At 55.2% G+C, this 17414-nt stretch overlaps 1 protein-coding gene across 9 annotated transcripts in view; it reads left to right on the top strand.

The window, feature by feature from the left end:
* Positions 1 to 17414, top strand: part of Ctif (cap binding complex dependent translation initiation factor) — a 271305-nt gene that overhangs the window by 72791 nt on the left and 181100 nt on the right. For 8 of the 9 annotated variants that reach the window (XM_076836749.2, XM_077105601.1, XM_076836755.2 and 5 more), the window contains 3 exons: positions 124 to 195; positions 15653 to 15726; positions 16793 to 16897. In XM_076836749.2, coding sequence (XP_076692864.1) covers positions 124 to 195; positions 15653 to 15726; positions 16793 to 16897 — 251 coding nt within the window. The remainder of the gene's footprint in view (positions 1 to 123; positions 196 to 15652; positions 15727 to 16792; positions 16898 to 17414) is intronic. The other variant, XM_076836756.2, reaches the window with a different exon arrangement.

The raw sequence follows: 17414 nt of genomic DNA, 5'->3' as shown, positions 1-17414 counted from the left end.
AAAATGCCAATTTGGATTTCCTACAGGCTCTGAGGCCAAGGGGCAGGGACACATGGCGGGGGGCACAGAGTGAGGTGAGCCTGTCTGTTCTGCCGTCACCGACCCCTCCTTTCTGTTCTGCAGTGGACGGCGGATTGCAGCGAGCAGCTCAACAGCGGCTGCTCCTTCTCCAGAGGGCGAGCCCCGCCGCAGCAGGTAGGGAACCATCCCGAGCTCCTCCTGGGGTTGACACATCTTGTGGGTCTGGGCTTGGCCCCGTGGCTCCTGAGAGGTCTGTGGAGTAAGCAGGACAAAGGGAGAGGGGGGGGTGCCGTCTGCACCTCTGGGACCCCCCATTCCCTGGCCCTGGTGAAGCGCCTCTCCCACTAACACGTTGATTCCTAAGGTTCCTGTTTAGCACTGTTATATATAATGACACATCTGGAAACAACCCAGATGTCCACAGAGAGGAGGGTGGCGATGCTCAGTGACATGTCCTTGCAGTGGGAAATTCTGCGGTTCGTGGATGGCTGAAGCGGAGGTGCACACGGTGACAATGGCAGAGCCCCCCAAACACTGGGACTCAGAATTTGAGTGCTGGCTGGGCTCTTGGGAGACCCTTCTGCCCCAGGTCTGCTGGGGGCCGTGGGAGTGAGGAGCTTGTGGGAGAAGCTCGGCGGCCTGTCCGCCTCCCCCAGCCCACAACAGTCCTGGGCCCAGACTGGAGCCGCTTCCCAGGTCCGTGGGGAAGGGGAGTGGGGGTCCTGGGAGGCTGTGTGGCTGGGAGGGAAGGGAAGCCGCTGGTCTTTGAGAGCCACCCTGATGACACTCTGGTCCTCACACCTTCTGGTGGCCCAGCTCGTCTCACTGACCCCTCACCCCGCCTTTGGGAGACTGTGAGGTTAGAAGTTGAAAGAGCCTCTTGCCCCCCCAGCCCCCGCCCAGCTTCAGACTCCACCTGCCCAGAAAGCTGAGGGCACCTCATGGGTGCCACAGCCCCTGCGGGCACAGGTGATACAGGGACACGTGTTCCAGCCCACTGGCTTGGTCCAGCGTCAGCCTTCGTGCTGGTGAAGCCAGGCCTTCTCCGTTCTGCTCGGGGGCCTCAGTTCTGGGTCTCTCTTGGGCTGCAGGGCGCTGCTCCCCGTGGGGAGGGGCCCTGCCCTGCCGTCCGCTCTCATCCTGAGGTTTGTGGTGTGTGTCGGTGGTGTCCTAGGGCCCTGGAGAGGAGGTCGGGGGCCCAGTGCTTGGGTTTTTGCTGTGCCCCAAATTCGGTGGCAAGTCCTTCCTCCTCAGATGTCAGCTTCCTCGCAGGAAAATCCAGGAGGACTCAGGGCCTCTGAGGGTCCTTCTGGCGTCTCCATGCCACTTGCAGATGAGAAAACTGAGGCCGCGGAGCCTGGCCTCTTGTCCGCTCCGTGCCACGGGGCGTCTTTCCCCTGCCCTACTACAGCGGGAAGGTGTTTTGTCTCGCTTCCCCCTTGGCCAGAGACCGTCACCCGCACTGAGGCCCCCAGCTCTTGGCCCAAGGCTTGCCGATCAGTTCCTGCCCTTCATTCTGGGGTTCCCCGTAGGATGGTCCTTAACACTCGGGCAGCAAAGGTGGGCTTGGCTGTGGGGCGGGGTCGGAGCCCTTGAATGGAGAACAGCAGAGGCTGGTCAGTGAGCGCTCTCTGTTATTTGGTCAGTAGGTGTCTGGTTCTGGAATTTTCTGGCATGTGGTCTTTTTTCTCTTCCCTTCATCACCTTTTCTGGGCCACCTCCCCACCCTTTTCCTCTGGTCCCAGCACTCCTGACAGGGTCCTCAGGAGCTGAGGCAAGGTCCTGCTCCCACCCACCCCTCAGCTGCACCCCTCTCTTGTTGTCCTTTCGGGTCCTATTTCAGCCACCCAGAGGAGGGTCGAGCCAGGCCGAGGGGGCAGGGCTGGGATGGGCTGCTCGAGCAGGGGTTATGAGTGGCCTCTTCCATGCCCCAAGCCTGTGGCCCTGCAAGGACCAGCTGGCCCCAATCCCACCTCTGGGAAGCAGCCCAAGAGCTTTGGGGTGAGCAGCCTTCTGCAAAATGAAGTGTCACCGAATATAAAGATGAAACCATAAAAAGCACATATTAGGTCCTTTATTGGCAAGTGGAGCTGAGACCTAGGCTCACTGTGGAGGAAGAGCCCCCGGCTGCAGGAGCTGGGGTCTCTGAATGTCAACCCACCCATTCCCTGACATGCCCAGAGACAAGGCTTCTTGGGAGGGGCCCCCACAGGCCATGAGGCCACTGGCATTCCCGCTACCCGCGACCTGTCCCATCATCTAATCATCTCAGGGGGAGAAAGTGCAGGAGTGGCCTAGGCCCCCAGGGACACTCACTGTGCAGCCACGGGGCTTGTGCTTGGTTGGTCTCAGGGGCGGGGCCTGCGGTTTCCGCATTCGGAGAGCAGGAGGAAAGCTGGAAATGCTGGTGTCCTGGGTCCAGCTGTCACCCACTGTGGGTGGGAAGCTGCTTGGAGCCTAGGACATATGCAAAGGCTGGGAAGCTCAGGACATTTATAGTGGGATTTCTAAGAGTGTCATTGAGCAGCAGGGGCCTGGTGCTGGGCCCAGACAGGCTTGGTGCCATGCTCTGCCTTTAGGGCCTCACCCTGAATTAGAAGGATGAGACCCAGGGGTGAAAGAATGCCCCGCACAGCGCAGGAGATGCAGGAGTCTGCAGGGTGGCCTGGAGGTCAGAAACTAGAGGTCAGAGACCAGGCAGGCTGCAGTGGGAGATGAGAAGAGCCACAGCCCCTGACGGGCGGCCTCGGTGGGGATCATCCTGCATGGGGAGGCACAGCGTCTGGCCCCAATCTAAACGATGTCTCCTGAGGTCAGAAGTGCCTTGTTTCAGGGACAAGAGGCCTGATGTTTAGACGTCAGGGACTGAATTAATTAGCCGCAGCGTGAGGACAGCATAAACCAGATGGAAGCTGGTTTCTTTTTTGCCATTTGCCTGGATGACATGGCAGTTGTACAGCACGGGCCACCTTCCTTCCTTCGAATTGCTCTGTCCTCTCCAGGGTGTTGCCCGGTCCATGGACCAAGCTCCTGCCCACGTCCGTGCTCTGACCAATGGTCTCATCCCCAGGACATCTGACTGCCCTGCTGTGGAGCCGCTGTCTCCTGAAGCCCTCTGGGGAGGGATCAGAGCTGGGCAGTGTCCTGTGCATGGCCGGGCCACCAAGAAAGTTCCCAGGTGGCTGGTCTGTGACAGCTGGCCTAGCGCGTCCATCTTGCAGAGTTTCTCAGCTGGAGAGAGACTTAGGGAGCTTCCTGCTCAACAGTGCACTGCCAGGTGTGGCTCTGGCCATCCATCCTCCAAGACTCTCTTCAGCCTGGCCACTAGAGGCTAGAGCATGGGACCAGCTCATGGGGACAACCTGTCCCCAAGAATACACCCAACTTCTCACTGCACAACCCCCCGCCCCGGCTCCAAGCAGACACCCTCGCACTAACTCACCTCACAGACAGTGCTCAGCCAGCTGGTCAACCCCAAGATGGGAGCGGGGGCTGCTTTCATCCCCATCACCCCTGGCCTAGAGACACCCCCATATTAGGCACTCACAGGTGATGCTCAAGATTGGCACAGGCCAGGCCACGCTGCCATTCCCTGTTGGGCCCTTTCCTCTGGTTGCACCAACTCTCATGATCTTTCTGGGGCCATTAGGGTCACTGGGTTCCTGTACTCACCCCCACGCATCCATGGGAGAGAATTTATTGAGGGGGAAAACTGAGGCTAAGCCAAGACAGGGGTGTCTGGCTGCCCTGGTGCCCCTCCCCACTGCCCCGCCTTGGCCATGCAGGTCCAGGCAAGCGGAGACGGGGGGAGAATGGAGTCCTGCCCTGTGCCCTGTCCAGGTGCGACAACATGGTGTGGGGGAGGCGTGAGTCATGGGCTGGGATGGCTTCCCTATCTGCAGCGGCCTCCTGTCCTCATTCTTTGTTATTTCAACTCATGTCTTAAAGAAAAAAAAAAACTCTCTGAATCCTTTTGGAGCCACCAGAGAGCAATGGTAGGTTGAGTCCCATAAGTGGGAGGAAGGGGACCCAAAGAGTCCAGGACAAAAATGATGGGCTATGGACAGTCCAGAAAGTGGGGTTCACCTGAACCTGCATTGTCTGGCATCCTGGCAGCCTTAGCCCCACAGACCCGCCCATCCGCTCGTCATTGGTTAGGAGGTTGGGAGAGTTGCCAGCCTTTGATGGTCACAGGGGACTGTGCGTAGGTGAGTGAGAGGAAGGCACTGGAAATGAGAGTGCACCCAGCAGAGCACTTAGGACATCTGCCAGGGCGCTGGCCACGGTGTCGACTTCAAGAAAGAAACTGCAGGCAGATGAGAGGCTGGGGTCAGGAGCGAGCAGCTCTTGTCCACCTGCAAAGAGGTGCCGAGGAAGGAAACAAATGTGCATGACAGCAGCAGAGCCTCTAATTAGACCTTGAGAAGGACATACTGATAAAGGCTATGCGCAAGGTGATGGAATCTTTGCTGGGAACCTGACGGGCGTGGCTTCTCACAGTGTTCACACGAGGCCCTGGGAAAGATGGGGGAGTGTGAGAAATGACTGTCTTGGCTGTCGACCTGTGACCCCACCCTCCCTGGGAAGATAAGTGTGGAGTACTCCATCATGACAGTGAAGGAGCCTTGTCCCCAGGGCTGGGGAAACCAGATATTGACCCAGGAGTGACACTGATTCCGAGCACCTCTGCAACAGAGTGAGATGCTAAGCTTCTCCAGAAGTTTCTTTAAAGATCTGCATTCTGAGTCTCCATGAAATGCCCAACTGGCTCCAAATTGCTGCTGGAAGAAGCACCAGATCTGCATCTTTCCTGATTCCTCTGTCCCTCCCCCACCCCAGACCTGCGTCAACCTGGAGGCTACTTGGGCAGTGCCAGCAGAGACTGGCTCAGGGGGCGGCAAGTGGCAGGAGAAACTCAGATTCACTGGTGACCACTGGCTCCAGGAGGGCTACTGGAAGGACCTTTCTGCCTGTCATCCTGCTGCTCTCCAGTAATTGTAAGATTTGATTCGGTGCTGATTTTAAAAATTGTTAGTATAGTCGATACCTCAGTAAAAATGCCTCGATTTTCAAGCAACTTCTGTGGATATGTAAGAAATGTCACATATAAGTATAAATTCATGGCACTGCTCTCTGTTCAGTCCGTATTTACTGAGCACCTGCTGTGAGCTCAGCAGACACATATGAGCCGGAACCCTCTAGATCATTGTTTGTAAAGGAGATTCATTAATACGAAATGGGATAGAAGTGGACGTGTTAAATCCCCCAAAGAGATGCTGTCCTAAGCACAGGAACTGCAGTCCTTCTCAAGACTGGTCCTTTGGTCCCCTTTTGGAAGGACTTGAGACTTGATCTGTGCCCTTGGGAATGGGTAGGATGTTTGACCAGGTGGAAGGGAGAAGAGGAAGAGAGAAGAATTTATCCAGGGCTTGAAGCTGGGCATGAGGACAACAGTTCAGAGAGACCACAGCTAGGTTAGATGGCTCCTGTCTCATGTTCCTCTAGTGGTGGGGGAGGAAATGGTGAGTGTAAGGGGTATCTGCGGGCCAGGCTGAGGTGTTGACTGCTCTCCAGCCCAGCCCCGGTGTGTGTACCTGGCGTAGTTTATATTTTTCTGCAGAGTTCCATACTAATAATGTCCGGGTCCTGTATCAGGCAAGATGGCCTAATGCTCCTGAATCTCAAGAACTTTAAACAACCCTAATATCAGGACCCAGATGGGTGGAGCACTTGCCATTTTAGCCAGTCACCGTGACAGAGGGAAAAGAGCTTGGAGGATCTTGCACAGGCGGTCCACACTAGACCTAGGGGCAGTACGGGTCACTCCCACTCTCTGAGTATCCGGAAGGAGGTGCGTGGCCCCCGCCAACCACAGCACACTAAGACATACAACCTGGCTCTTCGTCTGGAAGGGAGGAGCCCCACTCCTGACTAGTTGGTGGCTGACTAGAATGAGCCACATGCCCGTGTCTAGGAGGGTTTGCAGAGGCCAGGCCTGACCTCCTCCCCTTCTCCTCCACTGCATTGCGCCCACAGCTAAGCCGGTGTCCAGCCAACTCTGGAGACATTATGGCTTCCCAGAAGGCAAGAAGCCTGGCTGGCGTTCACTGGACCCAGCTTGCACTTAGGAGCCCCCTCACGTGGCTCTCAAGCTGCCGGACGTTTCCGTCAGGGGAGCTCACTGCTTCAAAAGGCCTCTCAAACACTGTTAGGCAGCTCCCTTGAAAAGCTTCTGCCTTTGATTCAGACTCAGAACAGCTCCCATCTGCAGCTCAAGGGTTGGTTTTATTCCTTTGCCCTGGCTATTTAGTCTCTTATCCAGTCGCCCATCAGAGAAAGTCTCCTCAAGCTAAATGTCCTCATTCCTGCGTGGGGAAATTCCTGTGTCCTGGGTTGGTTCATCCCTGTGCTTGTGTGCTGATTCTTTCACCCACGGCTCTCCTCAGCGGCTCTCCTCAGGCCGCCTGGCTGTGCTGGGAAGAGGTGGGGTGGGGAGGGAGGCAGGCCTGCTTCCTGGCTGCGTGGAGGCCGGGTGCTTCAGCCACAGTGCTAAGGAAGCCTGGGACATGACACAACGGTCCTGTCCCCTGCAGGGTCACTGGCCCAGGAGCACTAAGTGTGTGCTGTATGCCCCCACCCCCAAAGGCCTCCCAGAACTGGACACAGCAACCTCTGCTGCTACTCAGCATGTGGGCCTTGCTTTTTCAGAAAACGCCCTCTACCCTGGTCCTCATGGTGCCCCCTGGATCCAGCTCACTTGGAGAAACAGACCACAGTGCCACCCATCAATACTGGTGACTGGCTGCTATAGGGAGAGCGGTCAGCTGCTGTCCATTCATTCAGCCACTCACTGGGTGCCTGTGTGTACCGCAGGGAGGTGGATAAGCAGGCACCAGGGGCCGGGCACCATGCTGTCGTGGAGGCAGCTCTGTGCTGGGTGGGGGTCAGGAGACACAGGCCCAGCCTGGGCTGTGCCTCATTTATAATTTAGTCATGGACGCAGCAGCCTCCTCTCCCCTCGTAAAAATGGTGAGAAAAACTAGACCGAAGGTCATGCAGATGTTAAAAATACAGACCCGCAGTTCCGCTTCTGGGACCACGGAGTAGGTATTCTTTCCTATATTCCTTTCTGCCGCACACAGTTAACGACTCTGCACATTTGAAATAGCACACAAAGCAGAAGACTCTGGAAGTTAGAAGGGGAAGGCAGGCTGCCTGGTCCAGAAATGCCCACGGACTCCGGCAAAGAAGTCCCCATAAAAGTCTGCTTTCTCCAGGCAAAGGACGGGAAAAGAGTATCGTGGCAAGGTAGAAAAACCTCTGGAGGAAATTGCCTGCCCCAGCAGACACCCCAGGAAACTCTGTGGCCCCTGGCCCACCAGCCAGCCAAACCAGTCGGAGCCGATTCTCCCAGGCCAGGCTGGAACAAAGCGCCCCACCCCCACCAGGGCGATGTCAGAGCAGCAGCCCGCACTACTGCCATCTGGTTAGGAGGCTCCCTACGGCACCCCCTGGTGGCACTGAGACTGTAGGGAACCTGAACTTGCCCACCATGGTGGCTGGGAGGCCTCCTCCTTTATTTGATGGGTGGGGGACTGGGGTGCCCCTTTGTGTTGCTCTATGACAATGAGGCCAACCCCACTGTGGGGTCTGAAGACCTATTAGGACCTGGAACACCCATCTCCCCCGCCCCCCCCCCCCGTAGTCATACAAGTACCCCCCATGGCATCAGAGCAGGCAGGTGGGTGACAGGGCCTGCTACCTCCACCCAACAGTCGCAAGGCTGAGTCCTCTTCCGTCTGTCTCCGTTTGTGGTATCACAAAAACCAGTTAAAACAGAAGTTTAACTGTGATTCAGACTCATAGCATGAAAATATCCTAGTTTCCATGGAAAGTCTTTGTCATACCAAAAATCAGATTTCAAGCGGAAAGAAAAAGACAGTCGATCGATGTCAACACTGAGACGCTGAATTGAACTTCATTGAAATTAAACTTTTGCCCTCGTGTTACCGTCTGGGGTGCTGGGTTTGTTGTCTCCGTTTGGCAAAGAACTGAAGAACAGGACCGAGATAGCGAGCAAACAGCAAGTTTATCGTAAAAGTGACAGAAATTGACTTCTCTGAAGAGAAGGGGCCCCAGGGCTGGGAACCAGGTGGGGGAGTTTAGGCTTGTTCTTGTTACAGTTTCTGCAGTTTCCTTATCTCCTCCCCTGTCCATTCTGTCCTCACCATACAGAGTAGTGCCCCCTCTGTCCACGCATCTGTGTTAGTGATTTTGTTGGATCCCCTCTTAGGAGCACAAGTAGAGAAGTGTCTGTCTGATGGGGTCCCCCACCTGTGTCATGAGCACTTTTGTCAACCAGGAAGCTGACCTCATCAGAAGACCCTGTCCATGCTCCCTTGGTCTGGCCCGGCCCCGACCTCCTCACTCCCACCTCGCCCTGGCTGCCTAAGCCCTTCTACATCTCCCTCACCCGGAAAGACCATAGTAAGAGGATAAAAAGACAAGCTACAGAAAGGGAGAAAATATTTGCAAAACACATAACTGGTAAAGGACTGGTAGCTGCAGTACCAGTCCCAGGAACTCTCAAAATTCATCGTTAAAAATAATCCAGTTAGGGACTGAGGATGTGGCTCAAGCGGTAGTGCGCTCGCCTGGCATGTGTGCGGCCCGGGTTCGATCCTCAGCACCACATACAGACAAAGATGTTGTGCCCACCAATAACTAAATTAAAAAATTCTCTCTCTCTCTCCCCCCATCTCTCTCTCTTTAAAAAAAATAATAATAATAATCCAGTTAGAAAATGGAAAAAATACACCAAGAGAAATTTTTCACTAAAGGGGATAAACAGGTAGCAAATAAACACACGGAAGGATACGCAACACCATTAGTCATTCGGGAAATACAAATTAAAACCACAGTGAGATATTGCTACGCTCTTATCAGAATGGCTAGAATGACATATATACAGACATACGATAAAGCCCTGAGTGCTGGTGAGAATGCAGGGAAACAGGACCACTCATACGGGGCCAGTGGGGACGTAAAATGGTTCAGTCATTCCGGAAAACAGTTTGTCAGTTTCATTAAAAAACAAAAATGAAACCTGCAAGGAGCATATGATCCAGCAATTGCACTCCTGGGTGTTTATCCCAGAGAGATGAAAACTTCTGTTCACACAGAAACCTGTACTTAAATGTTTAAAGCAGTTTTATTTTGCAAAAGCAGAGAACTAGAAGCTATTGCTGCTGTTCAGCAGGTGAGTGGTAAAACCCGGGGTGGCACTAGGTGATAGACAGGGATGACCTTGGGCAGGCAGCAACCTGCTTGAATCTGCAGACCATTACGCTGATTGAAAACAAAGCTAGTCCTCAAAAGTCACATGCTCTCTGATTCCATTTATATAATGTGATTTAAATGTCCAAATGATAAAAATGGGGAGCAGACTAGCGGTTGCCAGGGATTAGGGAAAGGGGGGAAGTGGGCGTGGCTTAAGAGGGCAATGGGGGGAGCCTTAGGGAATGGGACAGTGTGGAAATGGGAGACTTGACCGTCCCCATGATTTCATCAAAAGCTGTCCAGGCAACCAGCCAGAAATGTCTCCAGTGCGGTCCAGGACAGGAACACATAATATGGCCCATTTAAAACCTAAATCACAGTCCTGGTTAGCAGAGAGAATGGGCAGGAAGTGTTGGATTAAGAGAAATAGACTTGACTGCAGGATGCAGTCATTATCTCCCACCTCTCCCTGTCCCTTGGGGTTTAATTGAAAGATAAAATGGGCACAGGGAAAGAGACAGGATGAGCAGAAAGATGAGAAGCCCCAGAATGAGAGGAATGGCCTTTCCCTCCCCTGAACTCCGCTCTAGTCTTTGCTGGCCTCTGCTTTGCTGTTCTCCTGCCTCAAAGGCCCATGTACTGGAGGAGGATGAAAATGCTGGGGGATTATCTTGCTCTTTCCCATCAGCATGTGGGGTGCTGTCCTTGGTGCTGAACACAAACACACACACACACACACACACACACACACACACACACACACACGACCGTTTCTCCTTGGGTCCTGCCCTGATGCTCCACCTCTCCATCCACTCTGATGGGGCACATCCAAGTCGCCCTCAAAGCCTCTTTTAGTTTTGACCTGAGAGGTTTGAACTCTGGCTTATGAGAAGCCCCTGTTTGGATCCAGCAGATGACTTTGTGTCTTTTGGTCCCTGAGTGTTTTGCATCGTGTAAAAAACTCTCATAGTGTCCCTCCTGTGCTCCACTTGCCCAACTCCACACATACACACTCTGTGACAATGAGCCCAACCCCACTCTATGACAATGATCCACCCACTTAGTCCAAATGGTCGTGTGACAGATGGGGAAACAGAGCCAGAAGCCAGAGTGACCGTCATGAGGCCTCTGGAATCCTGTCTTTCCACCCTCCCCCCACACCGTGTTGCTACCTGGACGTTTCCCAGATGCTGTCTCCCCTGCAGCTTGCAACTCCAGGGGCAGGCACGTTATCACAAGACACCAACCATGCGCCATCTTGAATTGCTCTTTCCATTTCTGGGACTTGCTCTCCAAGGCAGGGACTACAGCTTCAGGCCCCAGCTGGGTTGATGCCCTTCTGTGGACAGGTAATAGGGGCAGAGGAGTCAGGGAGGGCATCCTTGGGGAGAAAGGAGAGAAATCGTGTCCCTTGTTTAAAAGGATAGCCTTCCTGGTGAGCTCCCCTGGGAACCCTGTCCAGGAAGTAAAGAATCCACATTCACCCCAGTCTTGCCTCTTGATGCCCGTGATGGAATCTATGGAGCAACATTCTGCCCTGAGATGGAGGGAGCAGCAGAGACTGCACCTCCTGCTTTTCCGTTGCCAAGAGCTGGGCCCTGTGTAGCTCAGCTGCTCAAAGACTGATTGCATGTCAGCTCTTGGGCTTTCAGGACAGGGTCCAGGGCCAAGGGCTGCCACCCTTGCCTCAGCATGACCTTCTGCAGCACACAGGCTGGGCAAGTCTGGGCTGGCATGCCCCAGAATTCTCCAGTTGGAACTTCACCCATGATACTCCGGATAATGGGGACAGTCCTCCTGCTGTTCTGTACCCTATTTAGCCAGTTTCTGCCTCATTTGTAAACACACAGCACAGCCCACAGTTGTTATCACACACACCCACACACTCATGCACGTGATTAAGCAAAAATCACTATGCAGCTGGGTATGTATTCACAAGGAAAACCAGCCGTGCAGAAGAATTCACTGTTTTTCACGACCCCTAAGTTGGCACATCCCCCCGGGCAGGGATACCCTCTCACCTTGTTGCACTCTTCTGCACGGAGACCCACATTCTTAAACACAACTCCATTACCCTCTTTTCTGGTATCTGCTGCAGGTGATGGACCCCTACATCAGCTCCACCATCCCAAGCATAGGGTTCAGAGAAGCCAAATATACTACATAGGGTGGAGGTGTTCCTGCCTATGGAAACCTCTGCCTGAGGGGGTGTAACTGCATGTGTTGTGGTTAAGACAGAGACTGTAGGCCTGGCTGCCTGTGTTCCCATCTTGGGAACTAGCTCCATGAATGTGGAAGAGTTCACTGAGCCTCTATTTTATCATCAAGAAAATGGGGATAATGGAGGCAACATTGTCTTCCTAGGACAGTGAGGAGTGTGACCTGCCTGGTGGTGCTGTGTTGGTGTCCGTTACTGCCACCATCTGCATTCTCGGCCCTTCTACAAGTCTGTCCTGCCCTGAGTCGGCATGGCCGCGGGGCCCTTGGAGACTGGGCTTGTCTCCCTGGCCATGGGCAGCCTGTTCCATTTTCTTTTCCACGTGGCTTAAAGTGGCTCATTATCTCTCTGTGATCGGTTCTGGGAGCGGCACGGCTCATCCTGGCATGGGTCCCCCTAATTGCCAGTAAAAGGAGCTCTTGCGGAGGATTCGGTGGTGTTTGAGTGCTAAAAGCAGTCCACTGGAAGGCTGATTGTTTGTGATAAGGCTTCTCAGAACCTTGGCTCTCAGCAACCTGGGGGCAGGGGCTGCGTGCGATGGCAGAGCTGGGGAGGAGGTCGACCGGGAGTCAGGGAGGAAGGGAGATCTTTTTTCCATTGTTTAAAAGGACAGCTTTCCCAGGTTATCCTGAGGAGGCAATGCTCAGAGAAAAGCCGCAGTCACCAAGGCCAACCGTGTAACTGCAAACCAGAGAGTGTCCCTAAGAAGCCAGCAAGGCTTTGATGGAGAGCTCTCAGGGCCTGGCAGCCAGCTGGCCCGCACCAACAGTGAATGAATGATTCAGATCCCAAGTATAGGATGAGTGTCGAGTGGGCAGGAGGACCCACCAAAAAGTGAAGTCAGGGTTCCCACCACTGAGGGGATGACATCACTTGGGGAAGAGGGTGCTAAACGACTGTTTCCCAAAGGGGGTTCCATGGAACCCTAGTTCTGCAAAATTTTCTGTGGAATAAAAAGGAAGTGTAGAATAGGTTTCCAGCCAAATAAGGTTGGGAAATAATTCATGCTATACTTCTACCTACTTGAAGAGTCAACATCTATCAAAGACCAGAAAAGACACTGAAAGTTTCTGCAATAAAGACTTAGTATCTTTTTTGGGGGGCGGGGTACTCGGGATTGCACTCAGGGGCACTCGACCACTGAGCCGCATCCCCAGCCCTATTTTGTATTTTATTTAGGGACAGGGTCTCACTGGCCCCCCACCTCCAGGTGGTTCTGATGCCCACCAACATTTGGGAGCCAGGAGCCTGGTATTTCTAAAGCACCCCAGGGAGCTCTGCGGGGGATCTGGCAGGAAGGGAGTGAGCCCCCCGCAGTGCGTGTGAGCTGCTGGGATCCTGCAGCTGGGGGCCTGAACCTGGGGGCAGCTGCAGAGCTGCAGGTGGGAAGGCCTGAACTCACCCTGGTAGGAAGAAAGGCTGTGCAGGGGTGTGGGGGGACCTCCCCCGGTGCTGCTCAGTCAGGGTGACTGTGTAACTGGTCAGTGTCTGTGTGGGGGGTGTGTATACATGTGTGCTATATAGTGTGTGTGTCTGTGTGTCTGTGTGGGTGAGCATGTGTGCACATCCTGGAGTGAGAACGATCCCTGTCACTCAGAACCTAAGGCTTCAGGCTGGTGGTGCTCCTTTTACCCCTGAAGCCCAGGAAAGTGAAGAGACCAGCCTGAGACCCAGAGGACCAGCAGGTGCTCTCTCCCAACAGCCGCTTTGCCATGCCAAGGCCACACCCCACCTCTGAGTCCTTACTACCTCCTGCCTTCCTCTGGGTGCTGAGCACTGGGCCCCTCCCCTGGGAGGCTGGGCCTCTCAACCTTTTTTTAGGCCTTTTGTGTTCCTGTCCTCTGGCTAAGTAAAGGCTGGGCCCCCTAGCCAATTGCTCACCCTCTCTGGAAAGCGGTTCGTGCCCACCATGAGGGTCTGGGCTGTCCAGCAGTGTGCAGTGGGAGGCTGGGGGAGGGCAGCCTGCTTGTGAGCTCTGCCCCAGCTGGAGGAAGGTGAAGAGAATTCAAAACAACACTCCCTCCCGTTAGGAGGCTTCTTGCCCAGGTGCCGGGGGGGGGGGGGGGGGGGGGGGGGGGGGGGGGCAGGTCCCGAGCAGGTCCCGAGCCTGCCTCTGCTTCTTTCCTAGCAGGAGACAGTAAATACAGAACAGGTATATCTGTGCTCGCCTTTCCTCTCCACCCCAGGCTCGTCCAGTGGCCTGTTGGGCAGGCGTCAGGGTGATGTTGGCCCTGGTATAGCCAGGTGGGTGGCATCCAGGCACATTTGGAGGCACCAGGAGTTAGGACTTAAACATATGAGTTTTAGGAGGACCCATTTCAGCCCATAACATTTACTAAGGAGTACTTGTGGGGACCCAGGTCTGTCCTGAGCAAGTCTAGGTGTGGGTGATATTGGAGACCATCAGCTTACCAGCCCTGCGGCCCCCAGTGCGCACTCTCCAGCCTGCTGTGCAAACCTAGGCCTTCCAGCCGCCTGGTGGCTGATTCCTGCTGTGAGCCCTTTCCATATGCTGTTCCCTTTCTTCCCCTTCCCTCTGCTTGCCGGATCCAGGAATGCTTTCCTCCCCTGCTCAGGGGAGTCCTTCCCGTGCTCCTTGGGCAAGCGTTAGTCTGCTGCAGCCTGAGTCAGAGCCCAGATCACACTGTATTGTGATTTTTCATTACGGGTGTGTCATCACACACCATCTTTGTGGGCAGCGCCTGGACTTCTCTACTTTTGTGTCTTTGGTGTCTGCCCAGGTTCAGGTCCAGAGCTCATCCAGTGTGTGAGCTAGTAGCCCTGAGAAATGGTGGGTCCAGGGCCAGTCCACTCAAGGTGGATATCAGGAGAATCCAGTCCTACAGAAAGGTCCCCAAAATGAAGACTGGGCACTCGACCAGGAATCTAAGAAGGAGGTCATCACACACATAGAGGAGTGTACATATCATCCATGTACAACTCAGTGGACTCTGACAAACTGAACACACCCATGTAATGAGCACCAGATGAAGAAACAATGTTACCTATCCCCAGAACCCCCCCCCCCCCGGGGGTCTCCTTCCATTTAGCACTGGAGTCCTGTCACTGTGGGTGAGTTAGTTTGCCTGGTGTTGAACTTCATATAACTTGAAACATATCCCCAGGACTCTTTTGGGTCTGGATTCTTTGGTCTCACATTTGTTTGTGGGATTTACTTATGTGGTTGCGTGTTGTTTTAAATTGTCTGTTCTCACTGCTGTGTGAAATATTTCAGTCTGAATGAACCATGATTTGCTTAAACCTGACCAACTGTTGATAGGTGTCTGGGTGGATTCCAGTTTGGAGCTGTTAGTGATAGCGCTTCTCCACCCTTTTATGTCTTTTGGGGAACATCCGTGCACATTTCCATTGTGTCTATACCTGGGAGTGACTTCCTGGATCACAAGACAGCTTGAGTGGACACAGAACTGTCCTTACGGAGTGACCATAGACACCAGACAGTCAGGGAAGGAGGGATGAAGGATGTCAGGAACAGAGTCAGAGAGTTGGAGAATGTGCTGGGAAGATCATCAGCACAGGGCAGGGAAACTGAGTCACGGAAGCTGCATGAGCAGAGTGTCCTGTCTGTGGGGTGGATCGTGCAGGAACCCCGGAGGATGAAGACGGCAGCAGTTGACTTAGTGGGAAATTCAGTCACTGGTGCAGCCTGGTTGGGGAGCTTCTCAGGAGGTGAGCCTTAACCCAGAAAATTCAGCCCCTCTGTGGACCCTCCACTGCCCTGGCTACGCGGAGCCCCTGGCTGGCTGGAAGTGGTGATAGCTTCTCAGTGGGCCATACAAGTTCCCGCTGGGTTCAGAAGCTTCAGGAAAAGCACCCTGAGACATGGGCCCCTTGTGCCTGGCCACAGCCTCCATTAAACCCCGTTGAAGTGAGGGTCCGTGCCTCGGCGGAGGCCTGCAGTCGCCAGCAGTGTTCTGGTTCTCAGTGGTGCACCAGCTGGACACCCACTTAGGTGGCTCTCTCTAGCCTCCAGGCCACCTAGGGTGGCCAGCCATGGGGGACAGGGGACCTCTGCCACCCTCCCAGGCTCAGGCCTTGGGGAGGCCTTCTGCCCACTTGGTTTTTGTGTCTTGGCCAAACAAATAATGTTGGTCCCTACTCTGTCTCTTCCAGAATGGCAGCAAGGACAGCACTCTGGACATGCTGGGCACAGACATCTGGGCTGCCAACACCTTTGAGTCCTTCAGGTAACGTCCTCGTCCTCCTCTGTCTGCAGTGAGGGGCTCCGGCTGAGACCCCGGCTGGTGTGCCCTCTGTCCTGCCCGGGCTCACAGGATGTCACTGCTGGTCGTCCCCTGATGGAGAAGCGGAGACAGATCCTGTGACGTAGAGGAGATGAAGCTGGGCAGGAAGGAGGGCGGAGCGGAGGGTCAGACGGAGAGAAAGGAGGGAGAGCGGAGAGAAAGGAGGGAGAGCGTCAAAGGGGAAGGGAGAAGGGGGTCAGAAGCAGAGAATCCAGGGCAGGAGGGAAGACAGAAACAGCCCGGGAGAGGGACAGAGGGGACCCAGGAGACCCAGAGCCCAGGGGAGGGGCATGTGTGGATGACGGACAGTGAAGCTGCAGCCCCACCCCCACCCGAGCAGCCTGGGGAAGAGCGAGGAGTGAGTGGCTCCGAGGAGTTGGTCAAGGGAAGGTGCCCCTGAGGGCTTGCTGGGGACGTCCTGCCATGGGGTCCACCTCTCCTGCGAGGGGTAATGGCATTGGGCCACAGATGACAGGGTTCCATAGCTCATCGCTGCCCAGAGCTGCCCGGCTTCGGGCACCCCCCAGGCCCACCCTGGCTGGGGTGCTGACTCACCCAGCAGGGAAGCTCCCCTGGGATGGGAGGAACCCACGGAGCTGACCCCTGCTGGCCTCATCACGCCAGAGAAGCTTTGTCGCCATTTTAAGCCACTTATCAGAGGCTCTGGTGACAGGATTTTGCAACCCCCACTTCTCTCTAGCATTCCTCAAATGTAGGCATGAGACGAGCCCCGAGGTTGCAGGGGACCCTGGGGGGGTGGGTACCAGGCCCACACTCCTGTTAGGGAACATGCATTTTCCTATGGCGGGGTTCAGCAGGCCAGGGCTGGACACCTCAGGCTCTGTTCTGAGTGGGGGTCTGTCCTGGCCCCTGCCCTCAGCAAATGGGTGTCTCCCTACTTGCACCCCTCTTATGGAGGACGCTGCCTCCTGGCTCAGCCTCCTGCCTGATCCTCAATAACCGGGCTCCTTCCCGTGCCTCTCATTTCTCACCCTCCCTCGCCCTCTAGTGGTGCCACCTGGGACCTGCAGCCTGAAAAGCTGGACTTCACGCAGTTCCACCGGAAGGTCCGGCACACGCCCAAGCAGCCACTGCCACACATCGACCGTGAAGGGTAAGGGCGGCCACGGGCTCCTCCAGTTGGGCTGGGTGGAGTGGGGGCAGGCGTGTCGGTGCCCGAGTGGGGACTTTGTCCTGCCGCATGAGGACACACAGGTGGTTAATGTCCACGGTGCCCTCCCTGTCTGGCCCCAGAACAGCAGACTCTCTCCAGAATGCCTCCAACCCTCCCAGTCCCTCCAGCCCACAATGCCTGTCCTGACCGTCCACAGAGGCCCTATTGTCCCTAACCCTGTCCAGTGGGTCTTGAACGTGAGCGTGCGTCTATGTCACCTGGGAGCTTACTGAAACTGTGCTGGTCCAGAGGGTCCGAAGGGGCGGTTGCTGGGAATCCGATGACCAGTTCCCAGGGGGTGCTGTGCGGCTGACCCCACCTTGGGAGCCACTGGAGTAGAGGCAGACTTCACACTGGTGCGTCTCCGCCACCCCAGCCCCCGCCTTCCCGCCCCCCTCAGCTCCATGCATCAGTGTGGCCTTCCTTTTAAAAGGTGGGCGCAGGGCCTGGGCTGCCC

This window comes from Callospermophilus lateralis, chromosome 17, assembly GCF_048772815.1.
Source record: "Callospermophilus lateralis isolate mCalLat2 chromosome 17, mCalLat2.hap1, whole genome shotgun sequence".
Lineage (NCBI taxonomy): Eukaryota > Metazoa > Chordata > Mammalia > Rodentia > Sciuridae > Callospermophilus > Callospermophilus lateralis.
The sequence above is the reverse complement of the archived record's forward strand: the minus strand, read 5'-3'. Positions and strand labels throughout refer to the sequence as shown.